This window comes from Dermochelys coriacea, chromosome 2, assembly GCF_009764565.3.
Source record: "Dermochelys coriacea isolate rDerCor1 chromosome 2, rDerCor1.pri.v4, whole genome shotgun sequence".
Taxonomy (NCBI): Eukaryota; Metazoa; Chordata; order Testudines; family Dermochelyidae; genus Dermochelys; species Dermochelys coriacea.
In genome coordinates, this window is record NC_050069.1 from 188,792,257 (window position 1) to 188,817,464 (window position 25,208).

Genomic DNA, 25,208 nt, shown 5'->3' on the forward strand with positions numbered 1-25,208 from the left:
AAAAACAGAAATTGATTTCAAATATTTATTTTAAAAAGTTAGATTAAATCAATAGTAGAGTGGTCAGCCTTAAAAAATTGCCATTTGCCTTTGTTAACTAAATAACTTTACTTCTGTATTTGTAGCATTTTAGGTATTTCCTATATAATAAATATACAGTCATACTGAAATAATAAGGTATATGTATCTATTTATCTAATGCAAAATTTGGAAGAAGGATGACCCTGTATGCATCGTAAAATATGGAAAGTCAGAATAACAAGTTAGGTAGCTTCAGCATCTCTTGTTCACCACAACTAGGGCTTTGTCATATTATTGTAATTTAATTATTCAAAACCAGAAGTACATATTTAAAATTTAGGACTATTTATTGAGGCTCACATAATTGGAGAAATGATGGGAAATACATTCATTTTTATGAACAGTGTACTGCATTTAGAATAGAATTGTTTGCACATCTCTCCTCTTAATTTAATTTAAGGCCTTGTTCTGCCTCCATTGCGTACATTGAGTATTAAAGTCAATAGGAGCATTTGAGTAATAAACTACCAATACTATTGAGCTAATTAATATGAATTAATTCTGTGGCCTGTTATATACAAAAGGACAGGTCTGATGAGTCTGTGTCCCCTTCTGGCCTTAAAATCTCTGAAACTGCGTATAAGGGTAGCAGAATCTGGTTTTTAATTGTTAAGTGTCTCTATTATAGTCTTGGAAAAACAGGAAATATATGTACATTCAAGGGCAGAATTTATTAAATGAATATTTTCAATGTTTTGAGAGTTTTCTTCTTTCTTTGCATATAATCAGAGACTTTTCCCTGCCCACCGCTTCCATTTTTATGTATACACTGAAGGCCTCTTGTTTGTCTGAGACAACGGTTCATATAAAACAAGATCAATCAGAGTGGAGGTCACTGGTTTTCACACACTTCTTGGTTCTTGAACCACAATCTTCCCCTTTATGATCAGATTTTTGATCCTTCTCTCTAGTTGTGCCTGAGACACGTTTTCGGTAACTCAGCTGTGCTCCCTCATTGGCTCATGCTAACTATCCTTTTTATTTTATTTTTTACTTGTCCCTCGCAAGAATCCCTGTTGCTCTGGATAACTTTGTGTTATCCACTTCTCTTTTGTGAAAGTACATTCCAGAAAAATTATATGCACCTTGAAAATGTTGTTTTTTATCATCCAGAAATCCTGGGTGAAATCCTGGCCTCACTGAAGTCATTGGCAGTTTTGCCATTCAGTTCAGTGGAGCTAGGAATTCATTCATAGTATTTTAAGAGTTCAGTTTTTTTAAATATCAGTCTACAAAATAATTTCAGTGTGCATTGTGTGTATATGTGCTTAAACGATATGAAATTATACACAGTATCTTGCACATGATTAGAGTTAATATGAGACTTCAGTATCCAAAACCTTCTTAATTTAAATCAGTTCCCAAACAGTGGGTTGCGACCCCAATAGGCATTGTGCTATCAGCAGATGGGGTCGTGGATCCAACAGACCAGATTCGTTGTGTGAGAGGGTGCTGTATGCCCCAAACATTTCCAGACCTGCTCCAAAAATGCCATGCCAGGAGGTTAACGTTTTGACGTACTAAATGGCGGCCTCCACACATCGTGGCCTCGTGGATACAGTGCATGTGAGGTCATGTTGAACGTAGGCTACCGTTTTTGTAAAATGGCTGCCTCCTGGCATAGTATTTGTGGTCCAGGTCTGGACATGTTGGCTATTAAAAGATCCTTTTCAGTAGGCAGCAGCTTTATCAACAGAGCATCCTCTCTGCCTGAGCTGGTAGGAGCCTGTGCTAGCCTTTTCTGAGATGGGAATCTGCAGTTGCTTGTAAGTACCTTAAGGCAGGGCCCATATTTTCTTTTTATGCCACCCTGAGTACACTATTGGTACTCGATAAAGAATCATTGTAACTCATTGTGTGTCTGCTGCAAGTTTCTGGCTGACAATGAAATTATTCAGCCTCCCACACAGGTGGTGATGATTAAGCATCTCAGCCAGATGAAGGAAAGTTTGCATCCTTTTCCCCCAACTTGGACATGACAAAGTATGATTGGATACAAAACCACTTTCACTGCAAGCCTGATGCCATGGATTTGCCAGCAGCTGAAATCAAATAGCTCATTGAAATTTCCTGCAGTGGATTCTTGTGAGGAACTTATCCCCAACTTTCTCTCCTGGAGTTCTGATTCCCTACCAAGTGTGAATATTCTGAAACTGATGGTGCCATTCGCGAGCACATTTTTGTGTAAAGCTGGATTCAGCTCACTTGTGTCCATCAAGACTCAGTATTGATCTTCTGTTGATGTTACATTATAGATTAAATGAGAAATTTCTATCACTCCACTGGACTTCGAGAAGCTGTGCTGCAACACGCTAGTCTATGTGTCACATTAGAGAGCATTAAATAATGTATTTAGTGTGTAAATTCCTTGAATTCCTTGGTTGCTGTGTTGCGTTGTTGCTGTCTGGGGTCACAGCAAACATTGTCTCAAAATGGGGTCATGAAGACAAAATGTTTGGGAACCCTGATTTAAAGTGGGGTCACTGAACACTATTTTCTAATATCTTATGGAAAGCTGATAAACAGGCTTCTCCAACTTTTGATTGCTAAACTTGGCTAGACTGCACAAGCTTCCTATGGTTCATTCTGATATGTATTTGACTCCTTGGGATTCAGAAGGGGACGGAGTCTTGATTTACAAATGTTTCCAGGGACCAGAAATTATTCTTGGTTTTAGGGGAGTGTGGAGTTCAGAATTAGTGTGGTTACAGAAGTTTGAGAGACAGCTGCTTGCCTTGAAAAATAGCGTGCATGCCACCATACTACTCCAGTTTTATGCAAAAATAATTCCACTGAAATCAGTGGAATTATACTGGCATAAAACAGGACAAACATAGTAATCAGCCTCAGCTCTCTTGTTCGTCACTTACACCCATTTGGTGTGAAGGAGAAATTAATTTCTCACAGTAGTGGGAGACTGTGAAACTAAGGGTTAGTATTTTTGGCAATAATTGGTTAACATTTTCATTTAGGATAACAGATATGCCCCTTGCCGCTCATTCTGAATTACTATCTAGAGAAGAAAGGTATATCTTCTGTTTGAAAATCCACATGAATCAGAGCAATTTACTGGCAAGCATCAGTTGAAATCAATGGGACTGCTCACGTGCTTAAAGTTAAGCACTTTTAGGTGTTTTTTCTGGATTGAGTCTAGAGTGCCGAGCACTTTGCAGGATCAAACCCTCTTTAAGTAGTTCAGTTTGTAAGAACAATCAGAATTAGTTTTTCTTCAGGTTAAGCCTGGGAAACCTCATACAGACTACATGAGAAAAAATGTCAATACCCCTTTGTTTAATTAAACTAGTTATGTTGAGGTAGACTGAGATGCATCTTACACTTTTGCTGTGTGTTACAGGTGATATTCTTAGTGCCCTAGCTAATGTCTCTGGACGTAAACATCCATCAACAACTCAGGCCAAACAGCTGAAGATGTGCCTTCCCATGATGCCAGTAGTTCTTCATCTTGTGGCATCCCAGGTAATTATTTTTTAATTAGAAAACAATATAACCCACCGTATGCTCCTTAAATTCACTTTATGTTGATTGTAATTGGACTAAGCCAAATTCTGTGTTCTTTAAATGAAGTCAGTTTTAACTGAAGTCAGTGGGATTTCCAACAATATGACAGAATGAAGACTTGATCCCTATTTGTGAACTTATGTTTAGACAATTTTAATGATAAAAACAAAATAAATGTTCTGTTTTTTTTAAACACACTGTAAAATATGCTACATTTATCATGTTTTTTAATTATTTAATCTTATGCCAAAACTTTGCTCAAATAGGTATTCCGTCCCCAGATTGTAACCGAGGAGTTTCTTTTTAACTATGGAACTTTGCTTGTAAGTAACAAGTTGAATTATTATTACTAACATTTTGTATAGCAAGGATGTGAATACTCCTGGGAATTAATCTTATACAATATATAGGATAGTTAAAATAAAAGTGAGGTTGTCTTTTTTGATGTAACTTTTTTTTTTATTTTGACTATATTAAATTTGAATTCTTAGCAGAAAATTTATTGTCTTCCAATAGTATATTTGCTTAAAAGATAAAAACCTAATACAGTGTCTTTCTCCATGGAAATCGTATTTAATATAAAAAATCATGAAGGTCATTCAAATAACGAAAAAGATAATTTAGAAGTTTCATGTAACAGAGTGTACTGCTCTGCATACAGTATAATTTCTGATAAATGCATAATTTGCTAAGTGCTATGAAAGATAAACTATAATACCCTATTTCAGTTCAGTCATTTTTAATAAGACACATGCTTTTTCTAGTTTAAGGATATGACCCACATGAATTATGTTATCTTTTTCTCCTTGCCAGTACATTTGCACTATATTTAGTTGATGAAATGCTGAGCAGCATAAACTAGAGAGCTAAAACATTTGTCATGTACAGCATCTGCTGTTTAGCTTTGACATTAACAATAAAAACTGTACAGGATTTCAAATATGCCATACAGCACTGTAGTTAAAATGAAGTAGTACTTCTGAATTGTATTTTTAGTTTCTAGTATAAAAGTGATAGCCACTATCAAATGAGAAAAACGTATTTTAAAAGTTGCACTTCATGATCAAACAAAATATTTTGAAGGACACATTTTCAACAAAGTGTTTAAATTGGTGATTTATTCCCATGGTAGATTGCAAAAGCTCTCACTGCAGTCTAGTTAGATTATGGTTTCATTTTTTCTTGTTCCTTAGAGATTGATGTAGCTGTACCTGTCTGTGGTTGAAAAGATAGTGTTCATAAAGACTGTTTTTAGAATGATGAGCATTAGAATTAAGAAAAAATAATCTAAATTTTAAAAGTGAAGCTGCATGGTTGTTTTTTTTTCTCTTTAAATTTTTGTAAGTGAATTAATTTTTATGAAAGGTGCTGGATTGACCTTTGTGGATATCCAAGTCCTCTATTTTATCCACAGATCAATTACAGCTCATGCAACTGTAGTGCAAGTTTCCTCACTACTGTCCTGCCAACTTGCCTTAAGTGTGTAAGAGAGATATCAATTTTAGTTCACTTTCCAAGCTCTTTGGCTTCCCGAATACAGCTAATAAATTGGCCAGCTAGTTTTAGCTGTAGTTTTTGTTTCGTGAAGTGACCATTTGTTGTCTTTGGAAAAGAACCAATATCTTCCCTTCAAAAATTATTTCACATAGTCACCAAATTCCTGACAAATAATAACAATTTACAGTCACTAACTGGGCTTGATTTGAACCAGCAACTTAGACATGAAAGACTCTTATTTTTCATCAATAAATCTCTGAGCTACAAAGTTTAAAGTAATGCTTCGAGATCCCAAATAATTAACCAAATAGAATTTATTTATATGTAAACTTAAAATATATGTTATAGTTAAGCAAAATTTTGAAATATCAGTTCATCCTTCACTTACCTATGAAATCTTGAATTCAGAATTATTTGTATCCCCTGCTATGGCTCATATAATCTTAAATGCCATAAATAATGCAGACACAATCCTGCAAGAATTATCCTGGATATTCTCAGTTCCCCTTGATTCCGCTTCACAACTACATCCTCAAAGAAAAGGTGGTGAGAAGGATGAAAGATCTTATCAAATTCTTTGTTAGCCCAAACTGGTTCTCTCTAGTCAATATTTTATCTTTATGGTGAATTGATGAAACCATATATGAAGGTTCGCGTTGGTCATCCTTTTGGCTTCTTTAAATACAATTTCTATAGTGATTGAAATAGTGATTGAAAGAATTCTTTGTAAAATTTGTTCTTAAACTTCTGTTTATATTAGTTGAGGATCTGGTGATAATGCAGGGAAGAATTTGCATATGTTTGGCAAAATAATTCCTCATGGAACCCTCTCAGGAAATCATTGGGGCCATATTTTCTCTGTCCCTTGTGTGCATGTTTGAATAGGAAGAAGGTGAAGTTTCAAGAAGCCGCCGCCACCACCTTCTTCAAGTAGTGTCCCTAAGGGTGCTCCACCCTAGGTATGCTTGTGCCCATGCGTCTCAGATCAATTTAGGTAGCAGTGCACCTTTGGCCTATGCTTGCACTCTCCGATCTCATGCCCCGCAACACGGTTATATAGCGCTGTGCGGACAAACTGCCCTCAGTTCCTTCTCAACTACCTCAGCAGTATCCAAATTGAAATTACCTCACTTGTATTTTTTTTTCCTCTAGTTCGAAATAATTAATTCATAGTTTCCATTAGTTCTAGTACTCTCTTTTCCTTTTCTTTAGGAATTTATATATATTTTTTTTTATTAGAATAGCATCCACAATTATTTTTTTCTTGGTTGTTCCCTGTAGGGAAGTGGAACCTGAACAGGGTATATCTGGCTCCCCTTGGTTTAAACATTGCCTTTCCTGTCAAGAGTGTATCCCAGTCCATGACAGACATTCATCCTGTATACGCTGTCTCGGGGAGTTACACGTCCCTCAGAAGTGTTATTTCTGCCTGAAATTAAAATAAAGGGCCTGAAAGAACCATGAACTAAAACTGTGTCTGTTTATGATGGAGAGTTCTGACCGCAGCCCCAGGACCCTCCCTGTACAGCGGTCCTTGAGAAGGCCTACTCCATCAACTTCTTTGGCATGACATTTCCCCATGGCTTTGAAGAGGAAATCCCTGGATTCCTCTCAAAAAGCCTCCAGAAAGCAGACTTCATGTTCCTTGGGTAGAGAATCTACCACGAAGAGACGATCCCCGGCCAGGTCGACCACCTTGGCATCCACCAATCTCCAGCTTGGTACCTAGGAATCTGCAGGTTCCTCGGGTATTGTCATCACCAGAAAGCCTAAGGACTCAAAGAGTTTGAGATCCAGAAGTTTGGTACTGCCGGGTGAAAGGAGTGGTAGAGAGAAAACTGCTCTAAAATCGGTACCAACAGAGTCCCCTAGGGCCTCGGTACCTAGTACTTTAGCTCCGCAGAAGGCTAGACCAATACCTACTGGTCATTCATCAGAGTGTAAGAGACCTCCAGTACCATCAGCACCTTCTACATCAGTCGCTTCTGCTCATCTTACCTCAGCAGTACTGCCTACCATCCTGGTACCACAGGAATTTTGCTTTTCTAGGGTCTTGGTGGTTTCAGAAATGCCTGAGTCTCTCTTGTGTTCCCAGTACTGACCACCTCTCGCTTTCTGGACAGACACACAGTACTGACAGAGTCTACCATAGCTTCCATAACTGCTCCACCTATGCCAAGTGATGAAGAGGATGACGATCATGATTTCTCATCAATTTCTCACATTTCTGTTCAAGGCTTTCCTTTCCACTATCAGGGAGCTTTCCACCCCTGCAGAACCAGCTTACTGTCTTGAGAGATACAGCTCACCCAGTTGGTATGGGTGCCCTTGGATGCCCACATCCATGTCTTTTTTTCACCACATCAGTGGCCTTACAAGAACAAGTGCTTGGAGGCACCAGAAGAACAGCTTCCCACAAGGCTCAGTATTATCTCCGACATTATTCAACTTTTATTTGAATAACCTACCATATACCAGATCTCGTGAGTTTTATGTAGATGACATATGCCTCGACACTCAGTTACATTCCTTTGACATACTTGAGTGTTTTTGAATGCATGTATGGTGACAGGGTGGTGATGGTGCCTGATACCAAGTGTGTTGGGTGTCTTCCACTTAGATCATGCACAAGCAGGCAGCGAGCGGATATAGTTCTCAATGTTTAGCGAATAAAGCATGATTCACATCTGGTCTATGTAGGCATCATGTTGAATAGAACTCTCACGTTGTGACCATCTCACAAAAACAGCAACTAAGGTCAAAACGCGCAACAATTTGCTTGGAAAACTGGCCGGAACGACTTGGGGCACCAATATCCAAATGCTGCGCACTTCAGCCTTGGCACTCTGTTATTCAGCTGCAGAGTACTGCACTCCGGTATAGGCTTGCTCGTCTCACACAAGAATGATCGATGTACAACTTAATTCCACCATGCGTATTATTTCAGGCACACTTAAATCTACTCCATGGTTACTGGTTCTCTGCACTATTCCTCCACCCAGTGTACGCAGAGAGGAAAGCGTAACAAAGCTCATGGTGAAATTGTGTGATATGCCACATCTACCATTAATTAAAGGCTTGTTTAATCCACCACATGGTCGTCTGGCCTCACAGTGCTCATTGTGGATAAGTTTACCAGCTGAGGGATTTACAGGAGAGGACACGTGGCAAGCTTCATGGTCCACAGAGAAAGTGACAAATATTTATCTTGTCTCAGACCCAACTCAACATCAACCTGGGTTTGATTTACCATGAAGGCAATGGAGCCTTCTCAACCGGTTTCATAATGGACATGGAATTTGTGCTTCGGAAGGATTTTGTTGGCATCTTAGAGACAGTCCACTATGTCCAATGTGGGCAGCCACAAACCATGACACATGGTTGAGAAAAGCAAAGTGACTCAAATTCCTGGAGATCTTTGTGCCTTGAACATGGTTAAGAATGCTGTGGCTTGGCTTAACCAGGCATATTACATACACCAAATAAATAAGTGGTCTTACTGGGACCCCTGAGTGGCTTATTGCCAGCAATTCTTGAGGGCCCCTAGTGTTTCTCACCAGGAGTAGAGAAGGCATTCCTCTCCAGATTCTCTCTAGAGCTTTTTATCTACAAAAGGAGACCTTTGAGGGACAGGAAGCAAGATTAGACAAGGAAATTATACCTGTGACCAACATCTCTTCATCCTCTCCTAATAAAGCCATTATGCCTCCTCCACCAACTTTGGCGCGCAATTTCAAATAATTTTCAAGACTTTATCAAAAGGCTAGCGGATTCCTTCAAAATTCTGCTGGAAGAGATTAAGGAGTTGCAATACAAGCTACTTGACATCCTGCACACCTTCTCTTCTCTCCATATTGCGTTATCCATTAGCAAAGCCCTCCTGAATTTAGCGAAAATAAAATGGCATACCCCAGAAACAACACCTCTCACCTGTAAGAGCAGGGGGAATAATACTATGTTCCCTCCAAGAGCTCAGACCTTTTTATTTTCACACCCATCCCCAAACTCCCTTGTTGTCAGTGCTGTAAACATACATGACAGACAGCACCATGATAAATCAATGCCATATGATGAGGATTTAAAATGTTTTGATTTATTTGGGCAAAAAAAATACTCATTAGCTACTCTATGATTAGGGTAGCCAATTACCAAGCTCTCATGGCAAAGTATAATATATTAATTACTCCAAACTGAATACCTTTATTGACCATCTTCCAACAGACCAGAGGGAGCAATTTCAGATGGTCATTGCTGATGGCCAACTCCTTGCAAGTACATCTCTGCAGGCCTCTCTAGCCACTGCTCACACAGCCACTCATTCTATCTCCACAGCGGTGGTCATGAGGAGGGCTTCCTGGCTTCAGCTATCTGGCTTGTCAAAGGAAATTCAGCATAAGGTGGATGTCCTTTCGTTTGAAGGATCAAAGTTGTTCACCAAGAAAACTAATTAATCCCTCCACATATCAAAAGATTCTAGAGCCACCTTGTGCTTGTTGGGAATTTACTTACCTGCACATAAAAGAAGATTCAGTGACTCCCAGATGGCGCAGAGATCATTGCCTACTCTATCTCCCCTCCCTCCCCTGAGGCCTTATGAAACCCAGCACAAGAGATTGCAGAAAAGTACACCAAGTGCCCCACAAGCATTCACTTCATAACCCTCTATATCTAAACATCAATTTTGGTAGGTTGGTCAAGGGCCCGAATTACCACATCCATCCTTATCTGTTCCAGCAATCTGCACATCTCCCTCCCTTTGGGAACCACCTCCTCTTTTTCGTCAAAACTGGGAGCACATAGCTACGGACAAGTGGGTGTTGGAGATAATTTCTGCAGGATATTCTATCCATTTTACCTCCTTCCTTCTCCTCCTCCCCCCTTCCCTTTTCAGGCACCCTTCTCATGAGCACCTTTTGCGACCAAAAATCGACTTGCTCTTGAACCTGGATGCTATAGAACCAGTTCCCAAACAACATAGTGGGAGGAAAATCTACTCCAAGTACTTTCTGGTACTGAAAAAGAACAGCAGTTAGAGACCTATTCTAGATCTAAGATCACTCAACAGATTTGTGAAGGTTCAGCAGTTCAAAATGGTAATTCTCAGCAATAATTCCATCTTTGGACCAAGGGGACTGGTTCTCAGCTCTCGACCTGCAGGTTGCTTACTTCCATATTGTGATTCAGCCGTCCCACAGAAGGTTTCTCTGATTTACTCTGGGTTAGGATCACTTTTAATACAATATGCTCCCATTTGACCTATCTTTTGCACCCAGGGTGTTCTCAAAGGTCCTTTCTGTGGTAACAGTACATCTTCGCAAACAAGGAATTCTGATCTTTCCATGCTTAGACAATTACCTACTCAGATCATGCTCCTTCAGCAAGGGTTTGATGGTCATACAAAAAGTCATGGCCCTATTTCTCTGACTGGAACTACAATTAAATATCCAAAAGTCCACATTAACTACAGTACAACATCTGGAGTTCATAGGAGCCTTCTTCAATTCAGTAGAAGCCAAAACATTCCTCCCCTCGCACAGATTCAACACTCTGATCAATTTAGTCTTAACAGTCTGGGTCAGCCCTCAGACTGTTTCCAGCTACTGGGACACATGACGGTGGGCACCTTTGTAATAAATCATGCAATACTTCACAATGGGACAGAGGTCTCCTGTATGCATTTCCATCTAGAACTAAAAAGGATTATCTCTAAGCTCCGTCAAGGTGCACTTTGTCACTGTCACGGCCTTCCCTCATCAGATAGAGGGTTATTCTGTTTTCACTCATCCCCCAACCAGAGGGTTTCTCAAACTGACATTGGACCTCAATTTTGTCTTCATGTGTCTAACAAGACTTCCCTTTGAACCCAGGGCCATTGCTCCCTTCAACACCTCTCTATGAAAACTGAATTTCTAGTAGTATTACGTCTGCCTGAAGAATAGGAGAGAGTGGGGGCTCTACTGGCATCCCCCTCTTTACAGTCTTTTTTTAAAGGCAAGGTCACATTATGACCGCGTCCCAAGTTCCTACTGAAAATATGTGGACATAAATACTTCCACATAAACCAACTTATCCACCTCCCAGTTTTCTTTCTGAAATCGCACCAAGAAAAAAGAGATGCAACGTTGCACATGCTCAGTGTAAGGCAAGCACTAGCCTTTTATTTAGATAGGACTACGCCCTTCAGAAAATCTCCCAGACTATTTCTCTCCATTGTGGACAGATCTAAGGGAGCCTCAGTCTCCAAACAAAGAGACTCTAGCTGGATATCAAGCTGCATTACCTACTGCTATCCTTCTCACAATCTTCAACATCCTTCTAGAATACGAAATCACTCCACGAGATCCCTCTCCACTTCCATAGCCTTTGTCAAAAATGTTCCCGTTGTAGAAATATGCAGAGCCGTGACTTGGACATCTGCTCAAACATTTGCTGAACATTATGCAGTCACTCATGACTCACTGTCCGATGCCATATTTGGCTCCAGTGTCTTATCCGCAGTTCTAGAATCTACACTGAAGCCTCATACCTCCCATAAGAGTACTGCTGCAGAGACCTAGAATGGAACACCTATAGGGACACTACTTGAAGAAGAGAAGGTTACTCACCCAGTGCAGTAACTGTGGTTCTTTGAGGTGTGTGTCGCTATGGGTTCTCCTCTACCTGCCCTCCTCCCCTCTGCTTTGGAGTTCTTTTCAAGGAGCTCTGAGTTAGAGAAGGAACTGAGGGCAGTTCACCCATTCAGCACTATATAGCCCTGATGCAGGGCACAAGATGGAGAGAGCGCATGGGTGGGCTGAACGGACTCTGCTATCTAAAATCTCTGATCTGAGGTGCTGGGGGTGCAAGCATACCTAGAGTGGAGCACCCATTGGGGGAACACATCTTGAAGAACCACAGTTACTGCACAGGGTGAGTAACTTGCTCTTCACACCCCTCTCCCATCAGATAGGATAAGCCGAGAGCTTCTGCACCTGACCACCTAGTGGCAGAGATTATGGATGTCAAGGATCAAGCTATGTCGACTTTAAAGTAGGAATTTTGGCACTGGACTTGATTTGTCTCCTGTCCCTCTTCAATTAAACATAACATGAGGATGGATAATGAAATCCTGGAAAGCCATTCAGAACAGACTGATGTATACCAATTGGCACAATTGGGTCAGTGAGAAAGCGACACAGATTATGGATTTCCCAAAATGGTCAGTTATTAATTTGTCACAGATAAACAAAACCCTCACTGTAAAGGAATTAGATGAAAGGTAGATGAAATTAGTTGAAAGTTCGTTTGAAGCTTTCTTCAAATGAACCGGCAGACATAATGATAAATTGCCTTTTTTCATAGAAAATGAATTTATTACACTTTATTACCCAGGATATCTTTGAGTATATGTCAGTGTGGATCCAACTCTAGCTACGCATGTGCTCTGTGCATGATAGACTGAGGGGTTTTTTTAATAGCAGTGTCTGTTGAGGCTGCACATGTGCCGTGTGCCACGTCCTGTCCTCCATAATTCCTTCTTTGTAGATTTTCACAGACAACACAACAGTCATGCACTACATAAACAAGCAAGAGGGCACCTGCTCTTTTTCCCTTCTGCCTGTAAGTCATCAACTTCTGAAACTGATGCCATCAGAACAGGGCAACAATAGGATTCAGCAACAAGTTAGCAGGTTTCCTGAGCAAGCAGTCTGTGACCAGCCATGAATGGCCCTTGCACAGATGCATTACAGAACTGATATTCCATTAGTGGAGATTCCCAACAATAGATTTATCTGCCCCAATGGTAATGCAAAATGTCATAACTTTTGTTCTAGAAGAGGCCTGAGTCCAGATTCATTACCAGATGCCTTCCTCCTTAAGGGGAATAGAGGCTTGTTTGTATGCCTTTGCATAATTTCCCTGATTCTGGTGGCTCCTTATTGGCCATCGCTGTTGTGGCTGATAGATCTACTGCAGATACCCAGCCTCCAATCCAACTCCCACAGCACCTGGAATTTGTCTCACCGAACCATAGCTAGTTACTCCACCCAGAACAATGGTCACTGCACCTCATGTTGTGGCTGTAGGATGATTCAGTTAATGGCTTCTCCCTACAGATCCGGGAAACCCTGTTTCAAAACAAAATGACATCTACTAGATAACGTATTCTTCAAAATTGAAGAAGTTTTTGATACGGGCAGCCCAAAAAATCCAGATCTCATTACTGAAGATCCTTGACACCCTATGCAGGCTGGTCTTCTGCTCAAATCTAGTAAAGTCAGCCTCTCGGCAATTTTAGCATGTCACCCATCTTTCTCCTTTCTAGTTGGTCAGGAATTTTGATGAATCATTTTTCCCCCCAAATGCCGATTTGTTGAAACCTAAAGTGTGAACTAAGGCAAGTTTTGACAAATATCATGATATTTTTTTTTCAAAACTTTTCCCCCTCAAATTTGAGTCAAGATTTCAGGGGGAAAAGTTTTGAAATTGTTGAAATGGGATATTTCAACATACTTTAAATGAAAAGCTTCAGTTTTTCTAGTTAAAACAATTTTTTTTATTTTGAAATTTTAGAAATTTGGACTAAAAAAAAAAGCAGGGGGAGGGATTGAAATTGAAATAAGCAAGTTTGATTGTTCCAAATCAAAATTTTTGAGTTGATGTGGGATAGGAAAAAAATTGAAATCTCAAAAATTCTTTCAGGATGGGAAACCCGTTTCCTGCCCAGCCCTAGTCTTGTCATGCTATGCTACTGAAATTTCTTAAAGGGCTACTACACCCCCACCAGTCAGAGAACCATTTCCTGCCTGTGACCTCAATATAGTCCTCCTTAGACTATGGAGTCTCCCTTTTGAACCTTTTTCAGAATGCTCCCTACTCCCTACTTCACTGGGAAGGTGAATCTCCTAGTCTCTATCACTCCAGTCAGAAGAGTGAGTGAGCTTCAGGTGTTTATGGCTTAACCTCCCCAAATGACATTCCATAGCGACTTTCCATAAGGTGGTGCTAAGACCTCACCTGAAATTCACCTCTAAAGTGGTCTTATAAATTCATCTGAACTAATCTATCAACTTGCATTTCTTCCTGAAACCTCATTGGGCACTGGGAGAAAAGAAATTACACATACTAGATGTAGCCAAGACTCTACATTGACAGGAGTAAACCATTCGGGCTGTCACTCCTTCTGATGGACACTGCTTATTTAAAAAAAAAAAAAAAAAAAACCCCCCAATCTCACGTGTATGAATCACGTGTGCACTTACAGATTCACTTGACAGTATCTCAAGGGACCACAGTTACTTTAAGATAAGTAACCATTCTTCTACAACTTGCTCTGTAATTGTTTAAAAACAAAGATATAATGCTGTTATTGTAGCTAGAAAACTCCTGTATGCATTTCTTAGGTATTAGGGAAAAGGTCATATGTTTTGGATGCACTTCTAACAATATTATAGAAATACAATTTATCATTCACATCCACAGGACAGAAACTGGTAGTTCTATGAAAATTATTTGATAGCTTTTACCGTAATACTGTATAGAAATGAGGTGTATAACTTGAAGGTCAGAAAGATGATGCCAAAACAGTACCTAGTCTGTGCAATAAAACTCTATAACTTGATAAATATAAGTAATAGTGCATTAAATTCTGTTGAGAATTATTCCTTCTGTCGCAAGTAAGTATCAATAGCACATCCTTTGCCTCCCCTTTGAAAGATATATACATGCATAAAAGTGAAATCAGACGAGAAGAAATGAATTAAATATCCCAAGAACAGTGGGAATAATAGTGTCATATTTCCTTATCTCAAATCATTAATATTTTATGCTCACTGTTCCTCAGAATGATGATTTATGTAGGTTACAAAGTATGCTTTTCTCTATATACTCCTGCATGTAAGTGCATCCATACAATATGGACTATGTGTGGAAATCAAAAAGATGGCCCCAATTACAGAAAATTACATTTTCCATAGGGTTTTTGGTATTTTTCATGAGTTATTTTAACATAGCAGTATCCAAGAAAGTTCTAAGTCTCTTTTTAGAAAATGCAGGCTCTGTTACTAATAAAGTACACTATTTAATTGCTTTCTGTTTATCTGGAAACTTCTTGACATTAGTCGAGTTAATGGGCCTCATTGTACAGTACTTTTGAGTTTGTAGCACCTTTACAAAACTTCAAAATTATGTCATGAGAACTAGAATCTAAATGCATTCAACTTTCATATATGAAAAATATTAAATTTGATTGAGGATAGCATAGTTTTAATGAGAATGCTGTGAGGTGCATGTTTGAGTGTAAAACATTTGTTGTTCTTTGTTTCTAAACTCGTTTTGAATGTGTATATTTTACTTATTTTTTCTACAGAATTTTATCAAATCAATAGATTCGGGAGAAACTAACTTAGATGGAGCAATAGGTAAGTTCATCTATGGCATTCTCATATTTTTATATGAATCTATTCTTACCGGGGTGCTGGAACAATGTGTATAGTGGCGGTGCTGAGAGCCATTGAACCAAATGTAAACCCTATATATGATTGAAACCACTTCAAACCAGGGGGTGTGGCAGCACCTCCAGTACTCCTGGTTCCAGCACCTATGATTCTTACTGTGGCATGTTATAAAGAAAGACAATGATTCTTTTATGAACAGGTCAAGCTGCATCAGAAGAACTGATTAAGACCACCTTATCAGCATTCGAAGTGGTAACACAGCATCCAGTCTTACTGACACTCCACTGCTCAACAGTAAGTCCTGGCAGAACATGAAACAATTGCATGCATACTGGCTGAATTCCCACTAATAAACGGAATGTTTCAAGTTGTCAGTAGTTATTAGGGTCATAACTTAAAATATGTATGGTCAGAAAATAGAAAAATGTTTTAATTATTTTTTGATTGAAAAATATTTGTTCGTTTATAGAAAGATCTAAATTTAAAAAGTGAACATAAACGTTCAGGTTCAATTTATTGGTTCCTTTAGTTGAAAAGGTGCAAAAAGAGTCAGATGTTTTGTCCAAAATTAGCTCTGGAAATTTATTTGTTTTTAAAATGATTTTGTATGCCAAAAGAACTGGATTGACCACTTTAGCCGGAGAACAAGAACAGCACTGAACATCAGAGGAAGTTTCCCCACTTTATTCTGCCAGTATGCCTTAACCACGACCTGAAGAGATCCACCTCTAAGAGTAAAAGGGTATTTCAGCCTTCAAAGCCATTCAATCCATGTTCTTTCTCATGAGACTGCTTCCAAGAGTACCAATTAATGTTGGTTATGGTGTTGATTTTTATTATTATATGGATACTTGTTCACTGGAAATTGGACTGTAATCACCAAACTCAACAGCCATCAAATTGCAACAGCCTTTGGTCATTAGCAAACTGAGCTTAATTGACATTAACAAGTGGTCTAGAGATGAAAAACTCTGTCTCAGTTCTCCAATCCCCTTTCGGGGTGTGTGTTTTCAGCAGACTGTTAAATTGTGAAGTTGTAAGAACTAAAAATACTAAAACTAACAACAACAGCAGCAGCAAATAGATGAGCTGGAATTAAAATCCTTGTTGTTGTTGTTGATTTTGAATAGTTTACAGTAAACAACCCACAATATATGGGTGTTTGCCAAACAGTCAAGAAAGTCTGGTCCTCCCCACTAGTAGATCAGAATCGGATAGATATGTAGATAGAGGTTATGGGAAGTGAAACAGGGATATATAGTTTATCTTTAAGTCAACTCAATTCACTGTAAGAATTGCAGAAGTAGTTAAGTAAAGATTTGGAGTGAATCCAAGTGAATGTTATATCAGACGCCTATCGGCATGTAAATTGATGGTTAGACACCATTCCAAGAGCATACTGTTTCTTAAGATAATGATTCTGTGCTTTTTAGTGTGACCTCCATAAAAGTGATGCATGTTTCTTTCAAAATATTAACTGAAATTTCAGTACCTTCTATCCGTGCATTATATTAAATTATAAGGTCTGTTTTTTTCTGAAATAAATTGCAGCAAGAAGGCAGGTGCCTTTTAATATACATACTCTGCAACATATTATGACAAAAAGCGAGAAGTGACAATCCCACTTCACTTCACTTAAAAATTATCACTAAGCTGTACTTTCACTGTGCTGTAGCAATGTTCACCAAACCGCAAGCTGGTTCGCTGTAGATTCATGCCCTGGTTTGCTGTGCAGTAACTTGCCATGTAGACAAACCCTTTATTTGTTTCCTAGCTCTGTGTAGATCAAAAATGCTGCAAGAATCCATTTTAGTCCCAGCCTAAGAAAGGGCAGAGTCGTGTGGGGGTTTTTTTTTTGTTTGTTTTGTTTTTTTAATTTAACCAAACTTTTTTCACTTTAAAAAATATTCAAGTTTTATTCAGGTGTTTTGCAAAGTTCTGTGGTAGTATTTAATCACTACAAACAATCACTATTAATAACCAGAACTAATTTTTGTGTCCACCCAAATGCTTGTTAAAGTTTATAAAGTATGGCACTTTTGTATACAGACAGAATCCTTTCCCAGTTTTCAAATGGATGTCTTTTTTTAAAAAAAAATTTATTAACTGAAAATAACTACTTCCATTGCTTATGAACAATTCGTTTTGAGAAAATAATCTATCACTTGCCCGCTTCATTTCCATCGATAAGTTTTTCTCTTTCTCCAGACCAGTACTAGTGCCCAATAAATGGCCATTCAAACCCCATATATAGTGGGGAAAGTGCCCTGAATTTAGTATGCTAGCTTGAAGAGATCTGTTTTAGTCCATCATAACTGATTGTCTGTAACTGTGTCTTCCGCTAATAGTGTGAACTGTAATTAGTTTACCACTTGCAGGGTCTAGTGTGCTAATTATTTTGGAAAGTACAGCTTACCATTATTGTAGAAGAAAGTGCTACCTCATCTTACATGATGCACACAAAATATTTTTAGAAATACTGTTACTCAAGGGATATCTTTTAATTGCTACAGGTTGGGCATGAGTGGAATCTATGAATATAAATGCCAGCACCCAAAGGAACTTAAAGCTTTTTTGAAAAGTTGAAGCAAGACATGTTCACAGTTCCAGATCAATACTTCAAATATAAAAATGGTTAATAGGATATCCTTTTACTAGCCAGAAATGTGTATCTTCAATAGGTCCCAGAGGTTAGGATAATTCCTTTAGACAAAGTTGCCTACCATCACTGGTTTCAGAGTAGCAGCCATGTTAATCTGTATTCGCAAAAAGAAAAGGAGTACTTGTGGCACCTTAGAGACTAACAAATTTATTTGAGCATAAGCTTTCGTGAGCTACAGCCCACTTCATCGGATGCATCTGATGAAGTGAGCTGTAGCTCACGAAAGCTTATGCTCAAATAAATTTGTTAGTCTTTAAGGTGCCACAAATACTCCTTTTCTTCCTACCATCACTGTCATTAATTAAAAAAATTAGCCAAAGCCTTCTTGAGTGGTGCATAACATTTGCTCCACAACAGCAACATTGAAATTGTTTTAGTTTCCAATAGCAAATTAAGAAAACATGGTGTTTATTAACCTTTTTTTAAAAAGAAGATAGTTTAAAAATAATATTATGAATGCTTTGGACTGACCGGCAATAGTAGGTTGACTTTGAAGCACCATATGCAGTTACTGTGGACGTGCTGATGACACAATATGATCAAATTTAAGTTGTTAATTGAAGAGATTTATTTCTAAAAGTGAAGGAACATATATTATTAGTACGGTTAGAATAAATGGGGAATTACTTGGAATTAATCAAATGAAGGCCAGTACAGGACTTTTCTATGTGGAGTGATCTGTTTGTCACTATTCTGTCACTGTAAATAGAGCTTTTTATTTTAAGACCATTTGTGGTGTTTAGGCAGTTTGAATGTTGTTAACATTAATCTTTTACGATCCACAGTTACTTGTAAAATGTATGGATCTCTATTGTGCCTTTGTAAATAGTCCTTTCAGCATATCTACTAACTATAGGGTATGTCTGTGCTTCGAACTGAGGGTGGGATTGCCAGCCTGAGGAGACATTGAGCTAGAAGGCTAAAAATAGAATGCAGTCATAGCAGCACAAGCTGCAGGAGGAGTTAGCTGCCCTGAGAATGTACCTATGCAAGCCCATGGGCACATACTCAGGACAGCTAGCCCGCTCGCACTGCTGCAATTATATTCTGTTTTTAGTATATTAGCTCAGTGAAAGCTAGCATGAGTATGTCTCCACAAGCTGGGAATCCCAGCTTGAAGTGTAGACGTACCTATGTTGCTAATCAACAGTGTCTTAAGTCAACTAATACAGTATTTTTTGAGCACTGAATATATTAGGTGTATTCTGTACCTTTGTATACAGAGTAGATCAAACAAGAACATTCCTTTTAAGCAAAAAGAAAAATCTTCTTACCTACCTATTCGCCCAGTACTCCCTTTTATGGGACTAATCCACAAGGGAAAGATACTCCCTGAAATTGCTTATTTTCTATTTGATTCTTGCATATCAGGGAGTTATTTCCCTAGATGGCCACGGAATAGGCCAGGGATCCTACCTCCCCCTAAACCTCACAATGAGCCACCAGAGACCCTGCTATCAAGTTATCACTGGCCCCTCTGGCTTCTGCAGGGGTCACTCTGTCAGGAGCTCTCCTGACCTCAGGTGCCCAAGTACCTGCCCATCCTTTGACTCTTTCAGAGACTTGCACAGCATAGAAAGGAAGCAGTATATCTTACTGCATGTTCTGTCTGCAAGTTTTGTAAAGGAGGAAGAGGGGATAATGCATCAGTTTTGGTTCCCTGCAAAGCTTTGGAACTGGAACCCCAAGAAGCCCCCGCATAAGGGGAAAGGGAGCATGTCATCGTGGCAGCACTCCTCCATTTCTACACCCTTCCCCACTACATGTGCATAGATTCCCTTTCTTCATATGTATGTAGAAAAGAGTAGATGAAACAAAGGAAGGAAACAAAGCTGTCTGTTCCCTTCATGTTCCACAATATTATCAGTGGGCTTTCCTGTCTCTACTATATGATGGGATACTGACTAACCTTTTCTCCTGCCTGAGGTGTAGGAATCCAGTCTTGTCTATTGCATATAAGTTCTTAAAATGTCTTCATCATTCTAGTATCTGGGCACCTTCCAGTAGCATATTACAAGGTGTGTTTGTCATCGGTCATATATGGTTTGTTTTTCATCTCATTCTTGCCCTATGGGAGATTTGTGCATGCAGTGTAGTGTTTTCTTTTGGTTGGTATTTTTTGTTGGTGAAGTGTTTTAGGTTTGGGTTATTTTACAATTATTTTTGTTTTAGTATGTACGCTATGCTCTGTGTTTATTAGAGAAGGCAAGGTTGCAGAAGTGCACCTTACACGTGGAGTGGGAAGGTGGTGAGGTTTGTGATAGTGCTTACTTCCTGGAGGAGTTCATTCCTTGCTCTTGAACTGGCCCCCAAGAAAGCTCTGTCTCTTGCACAGATGAACTTTACACTTATGGTTGAAAGTTCCATTGTGACTGAGGGGGGGGAAAGTTGTCAACCATGACCTTCATCCTGGATCTTTAGGCTTTTTTTTTAAGATATGTTGGGCGCCGGCAATAGAGCACCATGAAAATAAGGACCAAGACATTGAATTTGGTTGAATATTCGATGGGAAGCCAGGGTATAGAGTAGAGGAGGTAGGTTTGGTACGCTCACAGTAGCCTGTGTTGCTGGGGAAACACATTACAACATTCTATAGCAGATGAAGTTTCCTAATGGCTGATGTGTATTGCATTGGTGTAATCCAGGCAGGAGGTGGTGAAAACATGTATAACTGAGACCAGGTCATTATCTGCCATAAGATGATAGCAGCATCTATGAATAATGCTTTCTATGTGAGAAGTAGCATCAGCAAGGAATGCAGGAGCATTCCTAAACTAGGATCTGAATTGACCAAAAGAGATACATTCTTTCAACTAAAAGCAGCTGTGTTAAGTGGCAGAAGAAGTGATCCCATACACTCTTACCCGCCTCACAGGTCTGTTGTGAGACTTGCTTAGTTAGCATTTGTAAAGCAATTTAAAGTCCTCCATTGAAAGGCCCTATGGAGTGCTAAGTCATTTTATTACTTCTTCTATTGTATTGTAAAGGCGATGAAAGATTTCATAATGATGAAGTATTGAAAAATGCACCTTATACATTATTAAGGCTTTGAATGCTCTATGAAATGAAATGATTCATCTCCAAACAATGAATTGTTAACCATTGTAATGTGCCATTTTTGTAACATTCAAATAAATTCAGTGGAACTAAACTGATTTATACTAACTAAGAAGCTAGCCACAAATACATATTTTTAAAACATCATATCTTACATTCTCTTCAGAGCAATTGAGACATCCATCTTATGGTGGCATGGTCAAATTTGTTTCCACTAGATTTTTTTTTGTGGTTGCGTTATCTTGAAAGTTTTTCATTATTTGATTTGTGTAGTTTACTGAAAAGATTAACTTGTAATAACAGGTTTCAGAGTAGCAGCCGTGTTAGTCTGTATTCGCAAAAAAGAAAAAGAGTACTTGTGGCACCTAGCCTCTAAGGTGCCACAATTACTCCTTTTCTTTTTAACTAGTAATATTAACTTCTCAGTTTTAGGATCTGTGACCTGCCCTGGATGCTCAAGAAGAGTTTACTGTATTGTATTGCTTCTGATAATTTTCCTGTTGAGATCTCTTTTCCTGTTGTTTTCCATTCCCAATAACTTTTTTTTTGCTTGTTAGAAGCCTGAATTTGCATAAAATTTAAGATGAAAATAAGCTGTCATTTCGCTAAAGAGGGGACTTGATATGTCAGACTGGAATATGTTGCTCAGTGACTCTAGGGAATATAGAAACATTTTATTGGAGTATATTTTTTTCAAAATTCAAGACTTCAGTCTCTAAATCTGAATCTCAATGGGAACCTATGAATGACTGTACTGGAAAGAACCAATGATTTATCTAGTTGAAGTATCCTCTCTCTGAAATCGATGATGATGAATGCTTCAGTGTGGATGGTGTGAAACTTCCACAATGTACCTTAACTATCATTGGAAGAAATTTCTTCCTAATCCCATCTGATTAGTTTATGGACTGGAGCATAGGGATTAATACACGTGGTAATTTTATTTTAGCTTCTTTAATATCTAAATTCGGCACCAAATTCTGCTTTTTTAAACTAAAAAGAATTCTCAATAAATTGTGCCAACATTGATATTACTGTTTTTGATATACAGATGTTGTCATCTATGACTTTATAGTGATTTACTAGACCAAAGTGAACTTGGTGGCCTAATAAGTGTGATTATGGATGAATTTCCATGATTGTTCATCCCTTTGATTAAAGACTCTAGCAGTGGAATAAACAGATTATGTATATATATATCTGAGTTCTATTTTTTCTTTCTGAATGATCTAAACCAGATCTTTTTAATGCTCTGTTTTAGGTTGTGGACTATATCCTCCCTCCCTTAGTTTCTTTGGTCCATAGTCAGAATGGTAAGTACATGGCCACATCAACTAAAATTTCCATGAATTCCACATTTTGTTTTAATTAGACTTCAGTGTGGTCACATTCTTGGCACATTTATTTTCAAGTGGAATGGAGACTCTTCAGCTTGCGGTTGCTTTCAGAAACCACATCACTGCTTGTGAGCCACGAGGTTATGGCTGAGGAGAAAGAGGAGAGCCTTGACTCAAACAACAAGCTTCTGTGTCTCATTAGAGATTCATTGCTGCCTCAGTAAGTACAGTACTGCTGCTCTAATGAGGAATAATTTTGATGTCCAATCCATTTTGACTATATACTTGTTTTAAATACCTTTTTGATGTAAACAATAAAACAAAAATAGTGGTAAGTAATGATGAATTGATGTCACAGATTTTTCTGCCAGATGTTTGCCTACCAAATCCATTCAGTACTTGTGATAGGATCCCTGGGGTACAACCTGGAATGTGGGACTGCTGTGCCCCCTAAACTCTCCAGTCTGGGCTGTCTCTCTCAGCGCAATAAAAGTGACAAACAGCAAATCCTTCCAGGGGCTGTGATCACTCAGCCATCAGCATGTGGAGATTCACACCGAGCTAAATTGCAGGAATGTGCTCTCAGCCACTCATGAATCATAATGAGAGAAGCAGCCAATCACCCCAGCCTTGCCCCCCAGATGTATACCATCTCATACTGGACAGTGTCTCCCTTGGACAGTGTAAACTCATTAATTAGTTCACCACTCCAACAAAGGGTAGTGAACGTGCAACAGCCCTTGTTAATCTGAGCTGAGATTCCCCAAGCACCTCAACTAAACCCACACTGTTTTAGGTAAATTATAAAACAGATTTATTAACTACAGAAAACTAGATTTTAAGTAGCAGGCATAGAGAGCAAAGTTGATTAAGAAATTAAAATAATTGCAGACCTAAATTCTAACTTTAACAGATTAAGCAAGATTTAAATCAAACAGCTTTTCTCACCCTAATAGATGTTACAGGCAGCTCATAGTCCTTAATACACAGACTGTATTCGCTTTCAGCCTAGGACTCAACTCCCCAGTTCAAAGTCTTTATCTTCCAGGTGTGGAGATGCGGGAGGAGAGAGGCCAAGTGGTGATGTCACTGTCCCTCTTTTATACTTCCTTCCAGAAACTAGAAAGATCCTTGCTGTGACATGGGAGTTAGACAGCCCTCATTGTGTACATGCCCTCTCCGAAGAGGCTCTGGGATAGCAGATTCTTCTTGATGGGCCATCAATGCCTGTCTGGCCAGAGATAGTTGCCTCAACCTCACAACATATTTCATTAACATATATAGCAATACTTCATAACTGTAAGTAAAATGATAGTGCACACAATCAAACAGGATATTAATGCTCAGCAAATCAAGACTTTTTAAACGATACCTCACAAGACCTACTCTGTACAAAACCTGTTCTACTCAGATCACAGTGGTGAATATGGGGTTTCTGGTGCACAGAGGTACAGAGTGTGTCAATGACACAAATAGAACATCTGTGGGACATCCAAGTTGCATCTCAGTGATACTGTCTCCCTGGTTTCTCTTAGAACAAGACAAACATTTCCCTCAGCTCTTGGGCTGTGATTTAAACAAATCCATGTTTGCCCAGCTAATGAGTTAAGAATAGTTCTTCTTTGAGTAGATGCAGTCATATATTTCATATAAGCGTGTGTCCAGCGCACCAAAGCCATAGAAATTTGTCCAGAAATACCACAGAATGGCACTCATACCCTGCTGCCCTAGCCCTCCTCTGGCTATGTAAGGACGGCATTGCCCCAATCCCCCTCAAGTTCTTTCTCATCTCCCGCAGCTAGAGTCAGAGTTCAGTGAGGTGTGTTCACCTCGCGTTTTCAGTCTCGGTTTTCTGAGAGGTTTTTCTTGTTTTATTCTATATAATAGTTAGTGGTTCTTTAAGTTTAGTTTAGTGTTACTTTGAGTAGTTGTCTGCCCTGTGTGGTGCCCTCATCAGGGCTCAAGCATTGTCCATTGCAAGGAGGGGCGATCCCCACATGAGGTGCTTGTTGTGTCTCTGTGAGGGACACATAAAGGAATAATGCTCCATCTGTAAGTCATTCAACAAGAGAACTCGGGTGGTGAGAGACTTACAGCTGAAGCAGCACTTCCTGGAGCAGGCCTTGAGGCCTGCTTCAACACCAAGGCACTCATCTGATTGGTGGTCACCTGTGTAACCAGCAAGTGATGCCGCTCCAAATTCAGACCCTTCTGTTTCTCCCAGTTGGAAGAGGAACCATTGTCCCTCGTTTGGTGTGGCAGGAAAGAGGTCCCATAAGACTAAAGGGGACCATGCCATGTAGAGTTGCCAATTTTGATTGGATGTATTCCTGGAGATTTCATCACGTGACATAATTTTTAATTCTTGGAGACTCCAGGTCAGTCCTGGAGGGTTGGCAACCTGAGTGCATGGCTTGGGGAAACTCTTCATCACCTTTCAAGAGGAGTGCTGTCTGGCACTGTACTCCTTCCAGCACATGGGATGGAGCAGGTCCATCCAATCATTCCCTAGTACTGCGCTGAGATCAGTGAGAGCTCATACTGTTGACTCCAGGTCTAGTCATGGGGCATCCATTGAATCTGGTACTGATGATGTAAGCACCAGCGCTGACTGTCTCC

The 25,208-nt window shown here is 39.2% G+C and overlaps 1 protein-coding gene across 1 annotated transcript in view; it reads left to right on the plus strand.

Moving 5' to 3' along the window:
• ULK4 (unc-51 like kinase 4) overlaps nucleotides 1–25,208 on the plus strand; it is a 417,484-nt gene that overhangs the window by 151,319 nt on the left and 240,957 nt on the right. Inside the window, exons 25-30 of the mRNA XM_043508874.1 lie at nucleotides 3,437–3,558; nucleotides 3,867–3,923; nucleotides 15,446–15,497; nucleotides 15,733–15,827; nucleotides 22,514–22,565; nucleotides 22,665–22,809. Of these exons, the coding sequence (XP_043364809.1) occupies nucleotides 3,437–3,558; nucleotides 3,867–3,923; nucleotides 15,446–15,497; nucleotides 15,733–15,827; nucleotides 22,514–22,565; nucleotides 22,665–22,809 (523 nt within the window). The remainder of the gene's footprint in view (nucleotides 1–3,436; nucleotides 3,559–3,866; nucleotides 3,924–15,445; nucleotides 15,498–15,732; nucleotides 15,828–22,513; nucleotides 22,566–22,664; nucleotides 22,810–25,208) is intronic.